The 18,959-nt window shown below is 34.9% G+C and overlaps 1 protein-coding gene across 1 annotated transcript; it reads right to left on the reverse strand.

Annotated features, from left to right (window-relative positions):
• Positions 1–614: 614 nt before the first annotated feature.
• LOC149799495 (heat shock 70 kDa protein 12A-like) lies at positions 615–17,096 on the reverse strand. The gene is made up of 5 exons (XM_089958868.1): positions 16,965–17,096; positions 10,604–10,906; positions 6,856–7,080; positions 5,259–5,403; positions 615–4,648 (listed from the first exon to the last, which is right to left on the reverse strand). Exons 1-5 carry the CDS (start codon positions 16,965–16,967, stop codon positions 3,576–3,578), a joined length of 1,749 nt encoding a protein of 582 aa, XP_089814994.1. The 5' UTR covers positions 16,968–17,096; the 3' UTR covers positions 615–3,575.
• Between the last annotated feature and the right edge of the window lie 1,863 nt (positions 17,097–18,959).

The raw sequence follows: 18,959 nt of genomic DNA on the forward strand, positions 1-18,959 counted from the left end.
TTCTTCTTGGAAATTTAAAGTGCTCTGAAATAATAGGACACAGAGTATTGGATTTATAGTGAGATAAATACAAAAGGAAATATATCTGGGTTGTATTATTTTATTCAACAAGATACTGTTGGTACATCAGTACTGTACAATCCATCAAGGCACATCCTCACCTTCAGCGTTGGAATTAATTTGGATTTCCACTAAAGTTTATTCAGCGCTTCAAATTATCAGTACTTGTGTCGGTAGTTCTATGATTATATTGGAATTTAATTCGCAATACCTTAAGCTCTTTTGTTTCATTTTGATCTCGATAGATAAATTATTTGTTGAATTGTCAAAGCTTGTTGCTTTTCACTCTTTTTTAGTCATGAAATGTACTTTTTATTGAGTAAATAGAACACTACAAACACGTTAGCTTTTTCTGCACACTGAACGCTCAGTCGTTGACGTATATATAGGTTATGTTAAATCTAATAAAAGAAGTAAAGAAAAGAATCAATGACATACTCAGGTATCCTCGCACACTAAGCGCATTTTTGTTTTTCTTTTTTTTTTTACAAATGAATGAATTTCACAAGATGAAGCCGTGTTGGGACTGGATTAGGAAAAACACCAAAAGCAACTGCGTTTACAAGATGTTTATTTATAAACTTAATTTAAATATTAACTAACCTGACACCATTATAAACATAAAGATAAGGAAAATTATAAAGTTCCTAACATGGAACCATCTACAACAATTAACTCAACGATAAAAAGCTCAAACATAAATTTAACAAATGGAATTTCAAACAAACGTGAAATAAGTCTTATCACCGATCAACAAAATAAAAGTATATGATCTACACCCAAATATAAACAAAGTCTTGAATGTATCGTTCATACAACGATATTGAAAAGCATGTAAACTTGAATGTATCGTTCATATAACGATATTGAAATGCATGAAATTATGAACATATCGATCGTTCATATAACGATATTACAAAAGAAATGAATGAAAATTTGCTCAGATAGCAATAGCGAAAATAACAATGTGGAACACACACACACACACACATATATATATATATATATATATATATATATATATATATATATATATAACTATCGTGGTGCCCATTTGACGTCCAAGATGTAACTCCCGTTCCACCCGCTCTAGTCATTGGCCAGAGAAGCGCCCATTCATGGTCCGCCCCTCTCAGTCTGTTGAAGGATCCCTCGAGGGCGCTCCCATCAATCACAGACCCGATAGTCGCGAAACATTGGTCCCTCGCATCGAGAAAACCAGTACACTCTTCCGATCCAACTTTACCATAACACAGCGTATACGTCACATGAAACCACACAGAGTTCGGTGACTCCACATCGAACCTTTATAAGGCATGGCAGCATGTATAAGGCAGCTCTACAGCTGGAGATTTGCTCCCGTAAAGGGTAAGCTTCCTGACAATACTCGCCGTAATGTTATTTGGTTATAGAGAATTTGCTATATATGTACACTAGCTGTGACAGATATGCGTAGCTAGGTACATAGGTTTCCCCGCTGCATGTAATTCGCACGTGCAGCATGGTCTGAGTTTCGCTCAGGATTTCGAAATAACTAGAGCTGAAAAAATATACCACCGTCGGGTGACGCTGTACGCGGCAACGAAACCAGAGTACATTTTTGACAACATATACATATTGATATAACACATAAACGATTCCGTGACAATGAATATGTCTGAATTTACTATGAAACATGCATATATTAACACTATTCTATACAAAGATACATACTTTTCAGCTTAAACTACGCCATATATACATTTATTGAATAAGACGTGGACATATTACTTATGGACACAGTGAAAAGTTTTTCTATTCAGAGGCTTTGACATACCGTTCCTGATTGTCAAGAAAGAATGTATGTAATTATATTTTAAACGAAACAAAATGAATTTTGGATTACGTATCCTCAAGGGTAAGGAATTCCATACAGCAGATGCTGATAAGTGAATGAGATTCTGTAATGGTTGGCTTTCAACCACGGAATCTGGAGATCGTTGTGAGGTGTCGATCGGAGATTACGATCAGTATTTGATGATCTTAGTACACGTAGGTTAGAGATATAATCTGTAGGAAAATCGTTTAAAGACTTATATGTCAAGATTCCTTTAAAATAACGAATACGTTTATGTTTGGGTAGCCATTGTAGACGTGAAAAACAAAGTATTCTAGGTAGTCATGATAGTAATTCTCAGTATTATTATGGCTGACATTATCTGGAGTACATCAGTTCTGGATATATTGTAATTGGATGTGTTTCCCCATGTGGTACAACCGTAGTCTATCAGTGGTAGTATATATCCCGAAAAATTAAGTTCAAGTGACTGGGGAAATCTCGAAAGCAATTGTAACAGAGTTGACTACAGTTGCACATTTTGTGCATTCCAGCTGAGACTTCGATCAGTGCAGATACCAAGACGTTTTTCATTTTTTACAATAGACACGTCCAAGCCATTTTGGGTTAGAAGTAAATCCATGTAAGTAGATATGCGTACCTTGTAAGGATTGACACTTCCTTTTGGAGTGGATGGGTTGGCTGGGTGAGGTAAAGTAGGAATGTTAGTAATGAAGATCATCTATTATTGATCACGCACATCCACCTTTACTATGCAACATTTACAAACCAACCAGAGGAGAGAATGTATGGATACGTAATTCTCACTCCCACGCATGTGTATTATCTAACATCTATCACAATATCATCACATACAAGCATCATATGACATGCATTTGCTCTGCCACTATGGCATGCCAAGAAACACACTCATTTAATAATTTCATCCCTCCCCAGATGAAGCAGGACTAATTCAATACAGCCATCAACTCAAGGCTATTGCCAACTCTTTTGTCAAAATTAACAACTGACCAAACTTTAACCGAAGCAATACCACAATCCAAAAAGCAGCCTCAGCTTGTTTTATGTTACGAGTCTATAGTTTGCAACTAAATAACAGAAAACAACGATGAAAAAAGCATGGCTTGTAAAATTCAACAAATAACCTGTTTCCCTAGAATACAAATTGAAAATTTTAAAAACAACTTACACTATTGTTTAATAAATTGTATATAGCCCCGAACCTGCTATCACAAGTCCAAATGTATAAAGTTCCAATTAAATTCCAGTGGTGTTCAAAATAAGATTTATTATTGAATGTTCTGATGAGCCTATATAATTGAATTTGTTAATGTGCTAATGGCCTGGAAAGTAGCATTGTGTTAATGTGCGAATGGCCTGGAAAGTGGCATTGTGTTAATGTGCGAATGGCCTGGAAAGTGGAATTGTGTTGATGTGCGAATGGCCTGGAAAGTGGCAATGTGTAAAGAGTCTTTTGATGTATTAAAGTCTTTTTCTGTTGCGAACTTGAAAAAGTGAGCTTTTGCTGAAAATGGTGAAACTTTATGTAATCTCGAAAAGCTTAATTTTGGTTACAAGAAAACTACATTTTGCAATTTATAACGATGTGAAACATACGGTACAATTTATCATCTCCATGACGACATCAAGCAGTGCAGGTTTGGCAGAAATTATAAAATCATGCACAGTCCTGCAACAAGTCTATACACGTCTTCATGAATCTGCCCGTATGTGGATCTGTAGCTTCTACCTGCAGTTCTGAATTCGTTACCTTAATAGTTACATACGCCTTTCTTTCATCAATCGGAACATCAATATCTAGCTTGTCTACTGTAAGTAAACCCAGGTAGGTGCAACTGTTTTCAGTTGTGTACATTACGTTTTTGTCATTGCTTGCATATATTTCAATACCAAAATTATCACCTCCACTCGCTGGCCAAAAAGGTTTTCTATCGACAAAGATTTGCTCATCATATACTAAATCTCCTTCTTGCAAAAATAAACTGAAGATATTTCGGCAAAACTTTTCCCCGTCGTAGACAACCATATGTTCATCTGAGTGTGTGCCGTCAATAAATGGTTGTGAGTTCCTGTAGCCGTATGTATGCCTAGAAACTCGATATGCGATGGGGGTGGGGTTGTGTCCAAAAATGACGGCTCCCTTTAATACCACAAGACCTGCCTCATCAGGCACCACGACCTTCCACGAAGAACATGCATCTCTTACAGCATTAACAATCATACTAGACTCAGAAAATCCTCCAACCATGAGGGCAACATTTATACCGTACTTATCTGAGTCATGGAACGACTTGACATGCTCTACGACACTTTCTATAGATTTTGCAAAGAAACCTCTCATTACTGAAGAGTCCATTCTAAGTTTGTTTCCCTTCATCACCTCAACTTGGGAGGCAAACTCAGATCGGGCGATACATTTGTTAAATGCTTCTCCTGTTTCGCTCTCAAATATTTCTTTCAGTTTAGCTGGGATTATAAAGACAACTTTTTCTTGCCCACTTGGTGTTATTTTTCGCTTCTTCACCTCAAACTCCCGAAAGAGAGTGATGTAATCTTCCATTGCATCTCTCTTGAACTTCTGCAGTACTCTATCTCCAAAGATCTTGATCAGGAACTGTTTAAAAGCTTCATCTACTTCCTGCCCACCCCACGCTCCCCCTGTGGCCTTGTGGAGTTCTTTAATCCTCTCATCTTCCATTATTTCATGGATAGTGATATCAACAGTGCCACCTTAAGAAGCAAAATATTTTATGATTTCTTGTTGTCATTCTTTAAAAGACAGTTATTAAATTTATCCTATTGTACTTTTCACCGATCGATAACTCTCGTCATTTGTTATTAGTGTGTATAACACCAGAGATGCGCGCCTGCGATGACAGCTAAAGGTTTATTACAGACACTTATTCATAGTTTAATTTATGAACAGAATATACGTTACATGGAATTGCTTTATATTTGTAAAATTATGGGTTTTTTTTAAATATTGTAATTAAAATAACTTTTCGGATAAAAATGTAAAAGATTTTCTCTTCACTCACTACGACTTTCAGTACTTGTTCCAGAGTTTTAAAACAAATCAACAGATATTCTTCCACATATAATGTTTCAATGTCAGTTTATTAGTTTGGTAAAACGAAAATGCAAAATTAGGACCTACTCATCAAGGTGTAAACCATGAACTGTTCAGTTTCTAGAAGTGTTGAACCCAGCAGTTTATAAATATTTTCCTTAACGATATACATTTTAGTAACTTCTCTATACCAATGATTTTAATAATAAAGTAATTGATATATGTGTGTATTCATAATAGAGAAAATAAGGAGTAAATGCTCAATCATACCTCCAGCATCAATAACAATGTAGCGGGTCCCTGCATTAAGGGGAACAACCTCAGATGACATCACGTGAAGCCGAATATGCCTACAGAAAAGAGAAGCTGCCTCTGGTTCAAGGGCAATCATCACCTGCTGTTTTCCAATACCAGCCTGTTGTAGACAAGCAATACAATGAATCCTTTTCGTTTTCGAAGATGATCGACATTTTCCTTTCTCTTCATAAACAAATCATCAGTAAAGTTTGTGTTGACTATCGTCTTCATGAAATTATATTAGAATTAATGACTTCTGGGGCTCTTAAGTGCATTTGTTTCGTGTTCTTTAATGGTTCTTTTGCTGCTGTGAGAGAGAGCAAGATTGTCATCAGGACTGACTCAGCCAACTTTGTACAATTTCGACAAAAGATAGAGATCAATAAATTATGCTTCACTGTGTAACCTGTAATGTCGCACCTCTAGACGTCCAGTCCACGTTTCAAGATCTGGGGTTGTGATCTGCATGTTCAATATCATTTTTGAATTCATCCAAGACGGGAATGAATAACTTTGCAAAGTCTCGTGTCAATTACTATACTGACGATTTCTATATTTTCTTTATATAATTCAACTTATGTTCTTCGATTGACTGAAACATATTCATTTATTAATTAGATAGTTTGATTCTCAGACTTCGATCTTTGTCAAATTGTGCAGTACAGCAAGTGCGATTTTAATTTGTACAAGTGATGTACAATTTAGATACGAGTCATAATGCATGAATCATGAAATGGACGTTAGATAGATAACAAGAACAACTTTGAAAACCATTATATATATATATATATATATATATATATATATATATATATATATATATATATATATATATATATATATATATATATATCTGTCTGTGTCTGTGTCTGTGTGTGTGAGTGTGCGTGTGTGTGATATCGTTTTAATGAGCTCGCGAGGTAAATAGAGAATGTAATTCAAATAATCATGTTTTCAACATAACCATGTAAGACTAACATTTTCATTACAAAAGGCTTATTTGCCCTTTTAGTTTCTACATGATTTTTGTGTGGGTAGTTATTTATTTCGAATTTCAATTCCGTTCTATTCTCAAAATCCATAGAATTAAACACGAAATAACCAACAAACAAGTACTTCAAATGCCTTTGATTAGGCCATAATAATAATGAATTCGAAACGAAATGCGTCTTAAGAATTAAAAGTATGTTCTGAGCTCGCCTCAGAGGACTAGCTAATAATAATAATAATAATAATAATAATAATAATAATAATAATAATAATAATAATAATTATTATTATTATTATTATTATTATTATTATTATTATTATTATTATCATTATTATTATTAGTAGTAGTATTACTATCAGTAGTAGTAGTAGTAGTAGTAGCAGTAGTAGTAGTATAGTAGGAAGAAGAAGATGATGATGATGATGATGATGATGAACAAAATAAAAAACAAGAACAAGAAGAACCCTATAATATCTATTCCAAAACGAAATCTTGGGGGTGGGGATACTTTATACAATAAAAGGTACTTGAAAGACTTGAAAAGAAGGGAGAATTAACAAAGAATTATAGAAATATGACCTGAACTGCCGCCTCTCGCATGAATTGCTTGCCTTTGTCATCCCAAATGGCCGGCACTGTCAGTACCCAATGGATGCTTCCTTCGTCGAATTCTCCATTTGTGATTTTCATCTTGCATTGATCAACTAGATTTTTTTTCAGGTACTCGATCACAAGGCTGAACACTGTTAGTGCTTTCAGTTTTTTTCCATTTAGGTCCTCAATCTCCGTTTGTCTGTTAAGTGTCTGAGAGAGAAAAATGGAATTAGTTTATTTGTTGCTTATATATGTACAATATGTATCATTACGTATATGTACAATATTTATAATTACGTATATGTACAATATTTATCATTACGTATATGTACAATATTTATCATTACGTATATGTACAATATTTATCATTACGTATATGTACAATATGTATCATTACGTATATGTACAATATTTATCATTACGTATATGTACAATATTTATCATTACGTATGGTATAAGACTGCAGACTACATACAACAGTAGCAAGCAAGGAACGAAAACAAGAAAACACAATGAAAATTTTATATCATCATACCAGTTCTATTCGATTCCACTATTTTGTATCTATACATTTTCGGTCAAAGGTGTTTTACTTTTTATTCGGTCTGAACGATAGGCCAGACCTTTCTAAATAAACCTGATCTACTCCGTTCTAATTGTATTATATACATATATTTCTCTAACAGACTTGTACAAATTAACTCGCCTTTATCGGGATAGTATTTATCATCTGTCACCAGCGGGTAACCTTATACGTTTATTGGATCAAAAAATGCTGTGTTCTGCTCCAAGCGTTTTCTGCCAAGACTATATCATAAATAGTTTCCTTATGCGCACTAAAATCGTCTAATCGTTTCACATAAACTTGCCAAGAATATGCGATCATACCTAAAGAAAAGTTACTGTCAAACTCAGAAGTTTGATAGACCTCCTAATGGAAATTGGAGAATATATTTAATCCGGATAAGCTATGTATTTTGGGCAGTCACGTAACACACGTACAAGCAATAGTTATGCCACAATTTGGCATGTCCCAGTACGCATATCCGTTCGAGTCATTAATAACCAATTATCATTTGGGCGTGACATAATTAGTTGTTACTCAATCTTTTAATCGTTGAATGTATCAATTGCTTGATATTTCATCCACATGGGGTAGAACAACTGATACAAGTGATACAAAGTGATACAAACAAAATGACTGAGTAAAGTATGAATTACAGACCCTGATATCTGGTTAAACAGTGTTATACTATCAATAAACAAATGTAATACGGGATACCCAACAAGTTATCGTTCCTGTTACAATGCTAACCTGTATTTATAATACATGTGTTTTTGACTTCAAGATTGTCAAAATGTCAAAATGATGATAATCTCGTTCAAGAACACGAAGCATAGTTTCGTACAAGGCACTTTACTTTTGATGATATATTATTACTCGTAAGTGATGTGATGGCTCTTTAGAATATTACAAAACACCTTACTGTGTTTTTATCGATTTTTAGTAAGGTTTTTGATTCTGTTTGGTGACAGGGTCTATTGAAAAACTTACTTAAAAGCTACTTAATTCTGGTATACTTGATAAATGTTTTAGAAATAATTCACAGTATGTATAATGACATAAAAGTGCGTGCAAGGCATAATAAAATTCATTACTTTTATATGTAATAGTGTCGCCCCAAGATTAATGACACCAAAGCGCATTATATGAATATGTGGTTTGGGGCTTAGAAACGAAAGATTTGATAGAAGAGGTCTATACGCTGATACCTTAAAAAATTGTAACGGTACGAAATAACACTCCCCTTCTTATGTTTTATTGAGATCAAGGAATATTACAGTTATAGTTAATTTAGACAACTCTTTAATTAATATTCCCCTTGAAATTTCAATGCTGCAGTTCAAGTCTAAATGTAAATTTTAAAGTCTTAAGACCCGTACGAGTAGAATCAACCACATAGAGAATCTGTCATTGCGACAATTGTATACAGCCATATTTCACAGTGTTTCAACAACGTTTATGATGTATATATGGGAAGATCCTATCATTCCCTACCGATTTCAGTTGGATGACTGCAGTAAGATTGCATAATTCGGAAATGAATCATAGAAAATACGAATAATGTTTCAAAAATGAACCAGGGGACGAAATTAATTTTGTTTATTTTGTTTCTTTCTGATGTGTTCATGTTTTCTCGCGAATGGTCGTGTGATCGGAATTAAATAGAACGTTATGGTTCAAAGAACTTTAAATCAAAATACTCTTTATTACACTGTGCTATAATTAGAAAGCAACGTAATTGTATTACATCCATTTTTTTAATATGACCGACGTGAATTATGGTCGTGGATTAATTTGGTTCGGAATGCTTGATGAGAAAGTTCAGCGATACACTTGCATCATTTTATTTTGCTGTTAAAATCAACTCTCAAAGACTTGTACATCTCACCCTTTCCCTTGTTTTTTGCTAGACTCCTTACTTGTTACTAAGTAAGGATTGTGAGAGAGATAATTTCAAGATTCAGTGCTACATAGTTTATCAACATGGATGGGTGCTCTCTGTGTCCGCATTTACTGATAAACTAAGGAATGAGCGGTGTTTTTTTAACACAAAACCATCTATCAGTGCAAAGAGCTCCAATCATCAGCTGCAATTGATTTATTGATCAATCCTTCAACCATTCAGTCAACCAAACGGGCTGTAATCATGCTGTTGTAGTTTTGTTGTTTTTAGGGTTTAACGCCATTTTTCAGCACAAGATAGGCTATACATGGCGGCCAGTATTAATGGTGGAAGAAGAACCCGGGAAAACCCCGGAAAGAATCACCGACCCATGAGAAGCTACTGACAAGCTTTCTCACATACCCACATTAGCAGAATCCGAGACTCGAACCTACGCAGGCAGAGGTGAGATGACAATGATCCGTAACGGAGAGCGCTTTAGACCACTCGGCCACTCGGGGCCCCTGGCTGTAATCATGCACGTGCGGAGCAATTCTTACACCGGAAAAACAATATACGTATTAAAAGGCAATCATCAAAATATTTCACATTCAAATATCTAAAAAAAAATTGCTCGTTGTGCAGTCTAATTAGCTGAAAGATGTCGGAAGTTAGAGAGAGATTGATAGGTTGGTGGTTTGGTAAGTATGTACAATTATCGGCCCTAAACTCGACATATATACATACATACATACATACATACATATATACATACATACTCAATATGAGAGACATTAAGATATAAGAAAATTTTATCAGGTTCTGTTTTTGCTTTCAGTGATGCATCTTTGTTCAGGGCATGTATTTCTTGTCATGTTCTTTAATTTATCAGTTCACATGCTGCCTTTCAGAAACTCAAATCGAATCGTATACTTATTACATCAGTGTCGTGTTTATTTATGAGAGTAATTCCTGTGCGGCCACTCGATGTGAATTGTTATTTTCATTTAATTATATATCTTAATCTGTAACACTTAAATTAAAAATGGTGTTCCATTTTGTGTTTTTCAGGCTTGACAAAACTGTCTTTGATGATTACAGTAGCGTCAAAATACAATTTCCAGCATTAAAATGTGGGATAGGTTTGAATGAATTCTCAACAGAAAAGAAACGTTTACGACTATTCAGGCATAACAAGAAGCCATCTTTAAACCTAGCTGATACTCTAAAAATTATGAACCGTGCATAATACTGACATTTAAGAACCACATGGTTCTATATTATACCTTGTTCTCAAAAAGAGACATCTTGAATCTTTGAAAGTAATACCAGTCTGAATGCGTCCCCTCGGACACCAGTTCCGCGTATTTGTCTTCAGCTTCGTAGCCAAATGCTTCCAATGTCATTCCATCAGAGCGTATGAGAGCTGTAGTTGGGGCTTTGTGAGAAATGCTTGTTCCGCTGTTCCAGTTTTTTGTATGTACCTTTATTGGGTCCTTCTCGTACTCATGCTTGAATGAAAATGCCCAACTGGAAAATGTTGTACCGAAGTCAATGGCGGCCACCATTAGCTTCAATACTTTTGATGCCTATATGAAGTTAAAAAAAAGACTTAAAAGTTAAATTCAACAAAAATATTAGAAGCTCACTCGATGAAAGTAGACTACTAATAATTGTCTTTTCGATTTAACGTTATAATTGTATGGAGCCTAGTTAAGGCACGTAGTAGGATGTTGGACTTGTAATCAGATTGCTGTAGGTTCGAAACCCACCTGGGTCAGCCCGGTTCTACTGTCTGGGCGTGTCCTTGGAAGAGGTACTTAACTCCCATTTATTGGGTATGATGTATCAATAAAGTACTGAACGTACCATTACAACTAATTAACCAACCAAGAATCGGTTTAGTATGTATTTTCAGTATAATTTGTGATTTGTTTCTCATGATAAGACACAAAGAGAGCTCTATTTATACCGTATCAGTTATTGCGATAAAGATATATAATGAAATTTTAACATAGCAGATAAATGTCATGTGAAAGAATCTAATATAGATAAATCAACGATTTTTCTTTAATATTATATTGTAAACTTTGACTTCTGTTCGCACAATTGCAATATTTATCTTTTTATTCGTTAAGGCTTTGTTTTCCATGTAATTGTCTATAGTTCGTTTCGTATAACATCGCGAATGATATTAATGTCTGTTTCTCCTTGAATTTTCACGTCAGAGTCCCCATATGTAGCTAAAATTACCGAATTATTTTCGTGCACGAGAGATTTAAATACATTCATATTGACAGACAGCGCACCAGCATTTATTTGATATATACTGAAAAAGAAAGGTCTTAGTACTTGTCTGATCCCAATTCGTTTTCAAATAAGCCAATACGGTATGGTTAAGAAATAACTAAAGGTACATCACAAACATGAACGCCAAAATGTAATTTTTTCTGTAATTTCAATTATCTGTTTTTCAAAAACACGTGTACATCTAGTCTCACAAACGTTATCTCTCTCTTCATTATAATGAGAATCAATCAATATTTGCATTTATAGTCACTGTATCATACGTTTAATAGAAAACGATATTAATTATGGTATATCAGTTTATCATATGCCTGTCCATTCTTTTATATGACATTAATACAACATATATTAACCAGAAGCATATTGAAAGGACGTATAACACCACCCACCCCAGGTTCTAACACTGATTCGTTATCTGGCCCGCAAACCCATTAGCACCAGACTCCATTGAATGCATCAAAACAAAAAACACTGATGAGCAAATTCATGGTATACGTAAGATTTTTAATAAAGTTATACAATATTCCAATGATCTGTAAGCCTTTACCACTAATATGACAATCAAACTAGAAACTGTACCAAACACGAGACGTAATGTATATGCTTAAAATAAATACCAGGCACTCAATTGGTTACTGGTTAATACAGCTTAGCGGTAGCTAACAACCTCTATTTGGCACAATGACCGGTTTGTGGGGTCGATTTCAGTATTTTGTCTTTGTGTGGTGTCTCGTTGTAGCGGGTTATTCATTACTCGTCACTTGAAGAATAACACTTGAATATCGCTCTGCAAGCAAACTAATGTTAGCACATCTAATCTTTGCAATTGGGCCAAACAAATTCGTACACACTCATCTCTTGAATACTTGTCACTCTATGCATTCGGCTTATCCCAATCGTTAGGTCCGCTGCGGAGAGTTGAAAGAATGAACATTTAAATGATTTATTTTAAATAGTTAGAAACTATTACCATGTTCCGTTCAAATTGTGAGCCGTTCTCACTATATTGCAAGATTGGGTATTGCCACTATCACTAAAAGATCTCTTTTAAAAAAATGTGCCTAACATTATACATAACACTACCAATCACCTGTACAATTTTTAATTCGGTACGTTACGCAACCGTGTGGAGAAAACACATATATTCATCTATCCCAACACACTTTGTCACGCACGAACTTGTCCAGAAGCTTGTGTCATGTCGTCAAAACGATTGTTTTTACCAAATTAATTATATGGTTGCTGCCGATAATGTTCTGCGCCCCAGCACCCGCTAGTAATGTAGTCTAAGTTCTCTAACCCTACTTTTTGGAATGACTCCCTGCCCTCCCAACCGAACTGGAAATCATTTTAAAACATATAGAACCCTTTAGACCCCCTTTGTCAGTAAACTTAACAAAACAAATTCCTGGAATTGGCTGGGTTTATTTAGGTGTTACCAGAGGGTATTGACTCCGGTTAAGTAAGTGTAGGGGATCGGAAGACTATCAAAATAATCACTCCCACGAAGAAACGTAATGGATAACAGTTTCTCCGCCACTAGCTCTCTCATTCATGTCAGTTGTATTCTTTAAATTCATACAGTTCAAATGAGTATCTTCATCATGCCTACCAAAGCTCTACCTGATTAGCTGCTCCAGTGGCCTAGTGGTTAGAGCGTCCACCTTGGATGCGGGAGGTCGTGGGTTCGACTTATAAAAATGGTACTTGGCGCTCAGCATTAAGAGGTTAGTGTTAGGACTGGTCAGCCTGGTGTCAGGATAATGTGACTGGTGGGACATAATGCTACATGTCATGCTACATGTCTGCGGCATGATGCCCCAGTGCTGGCCATCACTATACACTGCCACAATGCAGACATCGTAGCGATAAGACTGAAACATTGTTAAAGCTACTTTAAAAATCTAAATCACACATACACATCACATGCACGCAACATGGGCCTATACGGTTTTCTGTGCTATACGAGTACCTTATTTAGTGAATGCTATTGATAGAGTCAGAGGTAAATCATTAACATAAATCAACGCAGAGTAAATATGGCATAGCGTGCTGGTAACCCAGGTAGGTATTCAATGTTTGGTTTGAAACCATTGTTTTCCTACAATAGGTCTATACGCCTATACATCGGTAACTTTGTAGGAATCTAATGACAAAAATCAATAACATTTTTCATAATCAAACACATAAGTACTATTTAGTGTTTGCAGGTATATATATTTTGCAAACACATACACATCTATCTGAAAAAAATACATACACTGACGGTATAAAAAAAATAATTAAATGGCATTGTTTTCAAAATGTTTCTAAAAATAAATTAAAACAAAAATGTATATAAGAGAAAGAAACAAGTATGCATAATCGTTGTTTTAGATGAAATCAATATAACGGTAGATGGAAAGCTAGAGAAAGGTAGCAATGGAAAGCTAGAGAAAGGTAGCAATTACCCTCGCTCCATTGCTACTAACATATACTTGGATATATAGTCCCATATATCTTTAATCTTCCAATGTGCAAGTAGCATATATATATATATATATATATATATATATATATATATATATATATATATATATATATATATATATATCATCAGCGGGTAAACCGCACCCACGCACCCATTGCCTTGCTTGCGCACACCAGTCAATATTCTATAACCTGCATGATAGTATTGTTTGTATTAAATATTACTTGTGCCTAGTATTATCAAGTATTATTGACCTTGGCTGTTAGTTTATTAACACCAGGTGTTGATATAAATCCTGACTTTGTTTCAAAATTTGTAGCAACCATCGTAAACAAGTTATATTTTATTTTAAAAATGATTGGTTGTTTTCGAGGTCATGATATGACTTTGTTTTTAAGATGTAAACCTTTTTTTTTAGAGTAAAACGATTGGTTTTCGTCAGGATCAGACTGGGGGTAGGTGAACCTTAACATTTATTTAGCTTATATAAACTTCCAGAAGATGATCGCGTGACACCTTGTCTACGTTTTATAAAGGCCATATAACCCATGTTTTGGATAATTATTTTCAGCAGAATCTAGGCTGTTGTACCGTTAGTTGTATCTTGTGCTGTTTGGAGTTTTTTCAAATTACTTGGTTTAGAGTTATTACAAATTACTTGGATTCAAAAGGATTAATTCGGTTATTTTTCTAGAAAATATGTGTGCTTATGTAACATTGTGGAACAAGAACAAATTTTTCATAAAAATGTATTCAGCTATCAGAAACTGGAGTGATAATTCTTGTTTATGCAATGAACTGTAGACTTCAACACTACATATTGCAGCATACGTCATCGTCTTCCATCTTGGATTTCTTCGTCGGGATTCGAACGTGAAATCAGTAGAACATTTTGTTATTAGTACTACTAAAATTTTATTGTTGAATTTTTCTTGGATTATTTCTGGATTTCATTCTATAAAACCGTAAATTCATATTTTTTCATTTTTACAGAATTTCTCCAGGGAAATAAATTATTGTATTTTTTGAAAGTTTCATGTTTTCACTCTTTCTTGTGTTACTGTTTATTCGAGCCTAAACAAGTGACATTAGAATACATTTTCATAAAAACAGACATGTGCACAGATATAAACTTTACCGATGTTATTCAAGAACAACCGTTGATAGACAATGTTGTGGATAGATCATAAATATTTGCTATAACTTATCAAACAGGAACTTTGTCAAATTCGCATCTGGTTATGATTTTATATTGTTTGGAAGTTCTTTCCTCCAAAACCGTGTATGTATGTATATGTGCATGCATGTATGTATGTATGTATGTATGTGTGTGTGTGTGTGTGTGTGTGTGTGTGTGTGTACATGCACGCATCAAATTTCTCTCTCTCTCTCTCTCTCTCTCTCTCTATATATATATATATATATATATATAAACATGATGATGATGTTCGTACATCGGTGTCGATGAGGACCATTTAATATCATCGATTCACTGGGGGTATATATACACGCATCAGATTTTTATCTGCATACACATTCAGAATAGATGTTGCCTTGTCCAAGAGATTTATTTACTCGAGAGAGAGATGCAAGACACTTTCCCGTAACTTTAAGAGTTCCTTTAACAGTTAAATGCTTTTCCTTCTAACTGTTAGAAGAAGGTCCTCTGCATGTAATTGTAAATTTGAAAGTGTTTGCATGACATTGCGAGTATGGTACAACTCAAAGTTTGAAAGTGTATGCATGACATTGCGAGTATGGTACAACTCAAAGTTTGAAAGAATATGCATGACATTGCGAGTATGGTACAACTCAAAGTTTGAAAGTGTATGCATGACATTGCGAGTATGATACAACTCAAAGTTTGAAAGAATATGCATGACATTGCGAGTATGGTACAACTCAAAGTTTGAAAGTGTATGCATGACATTGCGAGTATGGTACAACTCAAATTTGAAAGTGTATGCATGACATTGCGAGTATGGTACAACTCAAAGTTTGAAAGTGTATGCATGACATTGCGAGTATGGTACAACTCAAATTTGAAAGTGTATGCATGACATTGCGAGTATGGTACACCTCAAAGTTTGAAAGAATATGCGTGACATTGCGAGTATGGTACAACTCAAAGTTTCACTACCGTTAATTTTGTTCAAAGAATATTTTATTCCACTGTCAATGAACACTGGCAGGACATGATACGCACTGGTCGAAATCCTTTCTACAAGAAGTATGCGTGTCTCAGGTACGTATGTGGACTTGATTGTCACAACACCACATGTCTGAGATTAGTGCTATATGTAGAATGTTCCTCTTCATTGATGGATTGACATTATGACACTTGCTTTTGTAGGTTTAACACAACATAATTGGCCAAATATATAGATAGAACCAGCCGATTTAAATCATATTTAAAATAAGTGTATAGAATCTTCCGTGCAGAAACTTGTTACCTCGTCGCTTTTTTCCCCTTTTGTAACCCTTAACCCAATATTGGTTTCGGTGTCAAAATAATGTGATCTGAAGATGCCGGCTCTGGTCCAAAAATGCGGTGGGTGGGTCAATTATCTAAATGGGTATTTCCATACTGACAGGTCGGATGCAACGATCTCAAAGTCAGCAACTTCATGCTCCCGCCTTGTTGTCTTGCTTACTGAATTACAGTTGTATCATTTTTTTAAATACATATTTTGTTAATGACGGCCTTACCCATTTCGACATAGTATATACAAACCAGTCCCTACCAGACTACAATACCAAAACGTGTGCTGAATTAATAGAACATTTCTTTATATGGAGGGACATAGACTAGTACTAGTTTGCCTTAACAATTATGAAGATGTTTCAAATATAATGACAATTCTACTTACCATTTTAAGTCAAAACAAAGTCCCCTCGATGATGTGTTACAACTTGCTTTCACGCTTTAGATTGGCTTGGAAATATTTTACTTGAATGATATGAACAGATCAGGAAGTAAATTAGATAATACAATATCGAAGGTAAGCCTTTAAATCCGTTATGTACATGCTAAGTTTGCAATGACTAGTAGAGTGTATAGTACAAGGTATAGGTCAACCAGCCTTCGTGGCGCGTAACTATTATGGATATAACTGACCTATCCAACACATTTGTTAAAGTGCATTTAATTTTATGTATGCTGTATAAGCACATATCATAGGCACTTGACATTAGCATTGCTATATTGCTAGGCAAAACCTTACTTACTGCCTGTTTCAGCAACCTGCGTAGAACAGAAATCAATCGTTTTTGGTCTGTATATGCTTGCTGACAAATACTAGAAGATCTAACCTTCCATACAATATCAAATATAGTCACCTGATGAGTATTCGGATCAGTAAATGGGATGTTTTGATTTAGATAAAACGATATTAGGTGCAAGTGAGCACAAATAATTATCTGTGATCATCATCTTTTAGTTGGAAACACCACTTCCTTATATTGTCTACCACCTTGATGATTTCCTTTACGAATATTATGTTGATTTATATCATGTAACAATTATGTTTCCGCAACCTATATAGGTATAGGGCAATGACTCGTGGAATTCATTAGAGACCTTGACATAGTTATTTATTTAATCTTTTCACCTGATTCCTGAAACCCAACAAAATGCGTATAAAACAGTGAAAGTTCTGAACTTGTCTAACGGATCAAAACAAATATGCATAGACATCTTTACATTATATCGGACATTTATTAGAAACATGATACATCACTTTACCATACATCTATGATCATACTGTCTGTCTTAAGTTTAGCTCAATCTACAAGAATGCTTTACAATCACAATATTGAACCTTTTGTTAAAAACACATAAGTTGTTGTCCTTGGGGTCAAATGGAAATATGGTCCAAGTATCTTAATAACCATTGTGACGTACTGCTGAATATTTACATGGACACTGTCCATAGGTTAAGTGCAACTACACAAATAAAAGCTAATAAAAATGATGCTAACTTTAAATGCACACCTACTCACATGACAGTAATGTCCATTTTTTGGTTACCAGGAGAGTAATTGAAGGTATACAGCATATATGTTAACTACCTCGTTTGATGTTCCAACGCCCATCTCATTTCGAACCGCAAGAAAAAGTAAACGTTTTACAGAACAAGTATAGGCCCAAATAAGATAATTTGTTTTTTTTGCAAACATATATCTTAACATTATTTGATTTCTATCCCACCCATCCCTCAAGCTCATCACTTTTCAGTTCATCAGAAAATTCAATGGATTTTGTTTAACAATTTTTTACATGTCAGAGCAAGATTAAAAATAATTAATTTCTTTATCTAACGTTCATCATAGAATATTGGTTTTCATCAGCTCTGCTTTGAAATTAAAATAAGCCCCTCGGTACATTGAGGAAATAATCACAGACGTCACTAAAATATGACTTCGAATTGCCCTGCGTGTTATCTGTCATATCGTCTGACACTCTTCAGATCGATATTTATGGCAAACATATTCTTATTGTATAATGCCCCGACAATGTTCCATGAATAACACGCTACCATTTTGTTTACTGTTCGTCCATTTAAAGGGTATTGAGTCTAAACAAACGACACTAAGATTAGTATTATGAAATGTCTATAATTTTCATCAGCGATAAAATGTATATATACGTGTTATTTCATCTGTAACATTCTTGGGACGTTTTTGGCTGTAAACGGCATTACCCTCAACACACAAGCGCGCGTGTTTGTGTGTGTGTTTTAATCGATTCCTAGCAGTGACGACCGCTCCGGTGGCATAAGAGGTTAGAGCGTCCGCCTCGGGTGAGGTAGGTCGCGGGTTCCAACCCCGGCCAAGCCATTCCAATGAATTATGAAAAATATAAC

The sequence above is a fragment of the Sinohyriopsis cumingii genome, chromosome 5 (genome assembly GCF_028554795.1).
Source record: "Sinohyriopsis cumingii isolate HCF-2022 chromosome 5, ASM2855479v2, whole genome shotgun sequence".
Classification (NCBI taxonomy): Eukaryota; Metazoa; Mollusca; class Bivalvia; order Unionida; family Unionidae; genus Sinohyriopsis; species Sinohyriopsis cumingii.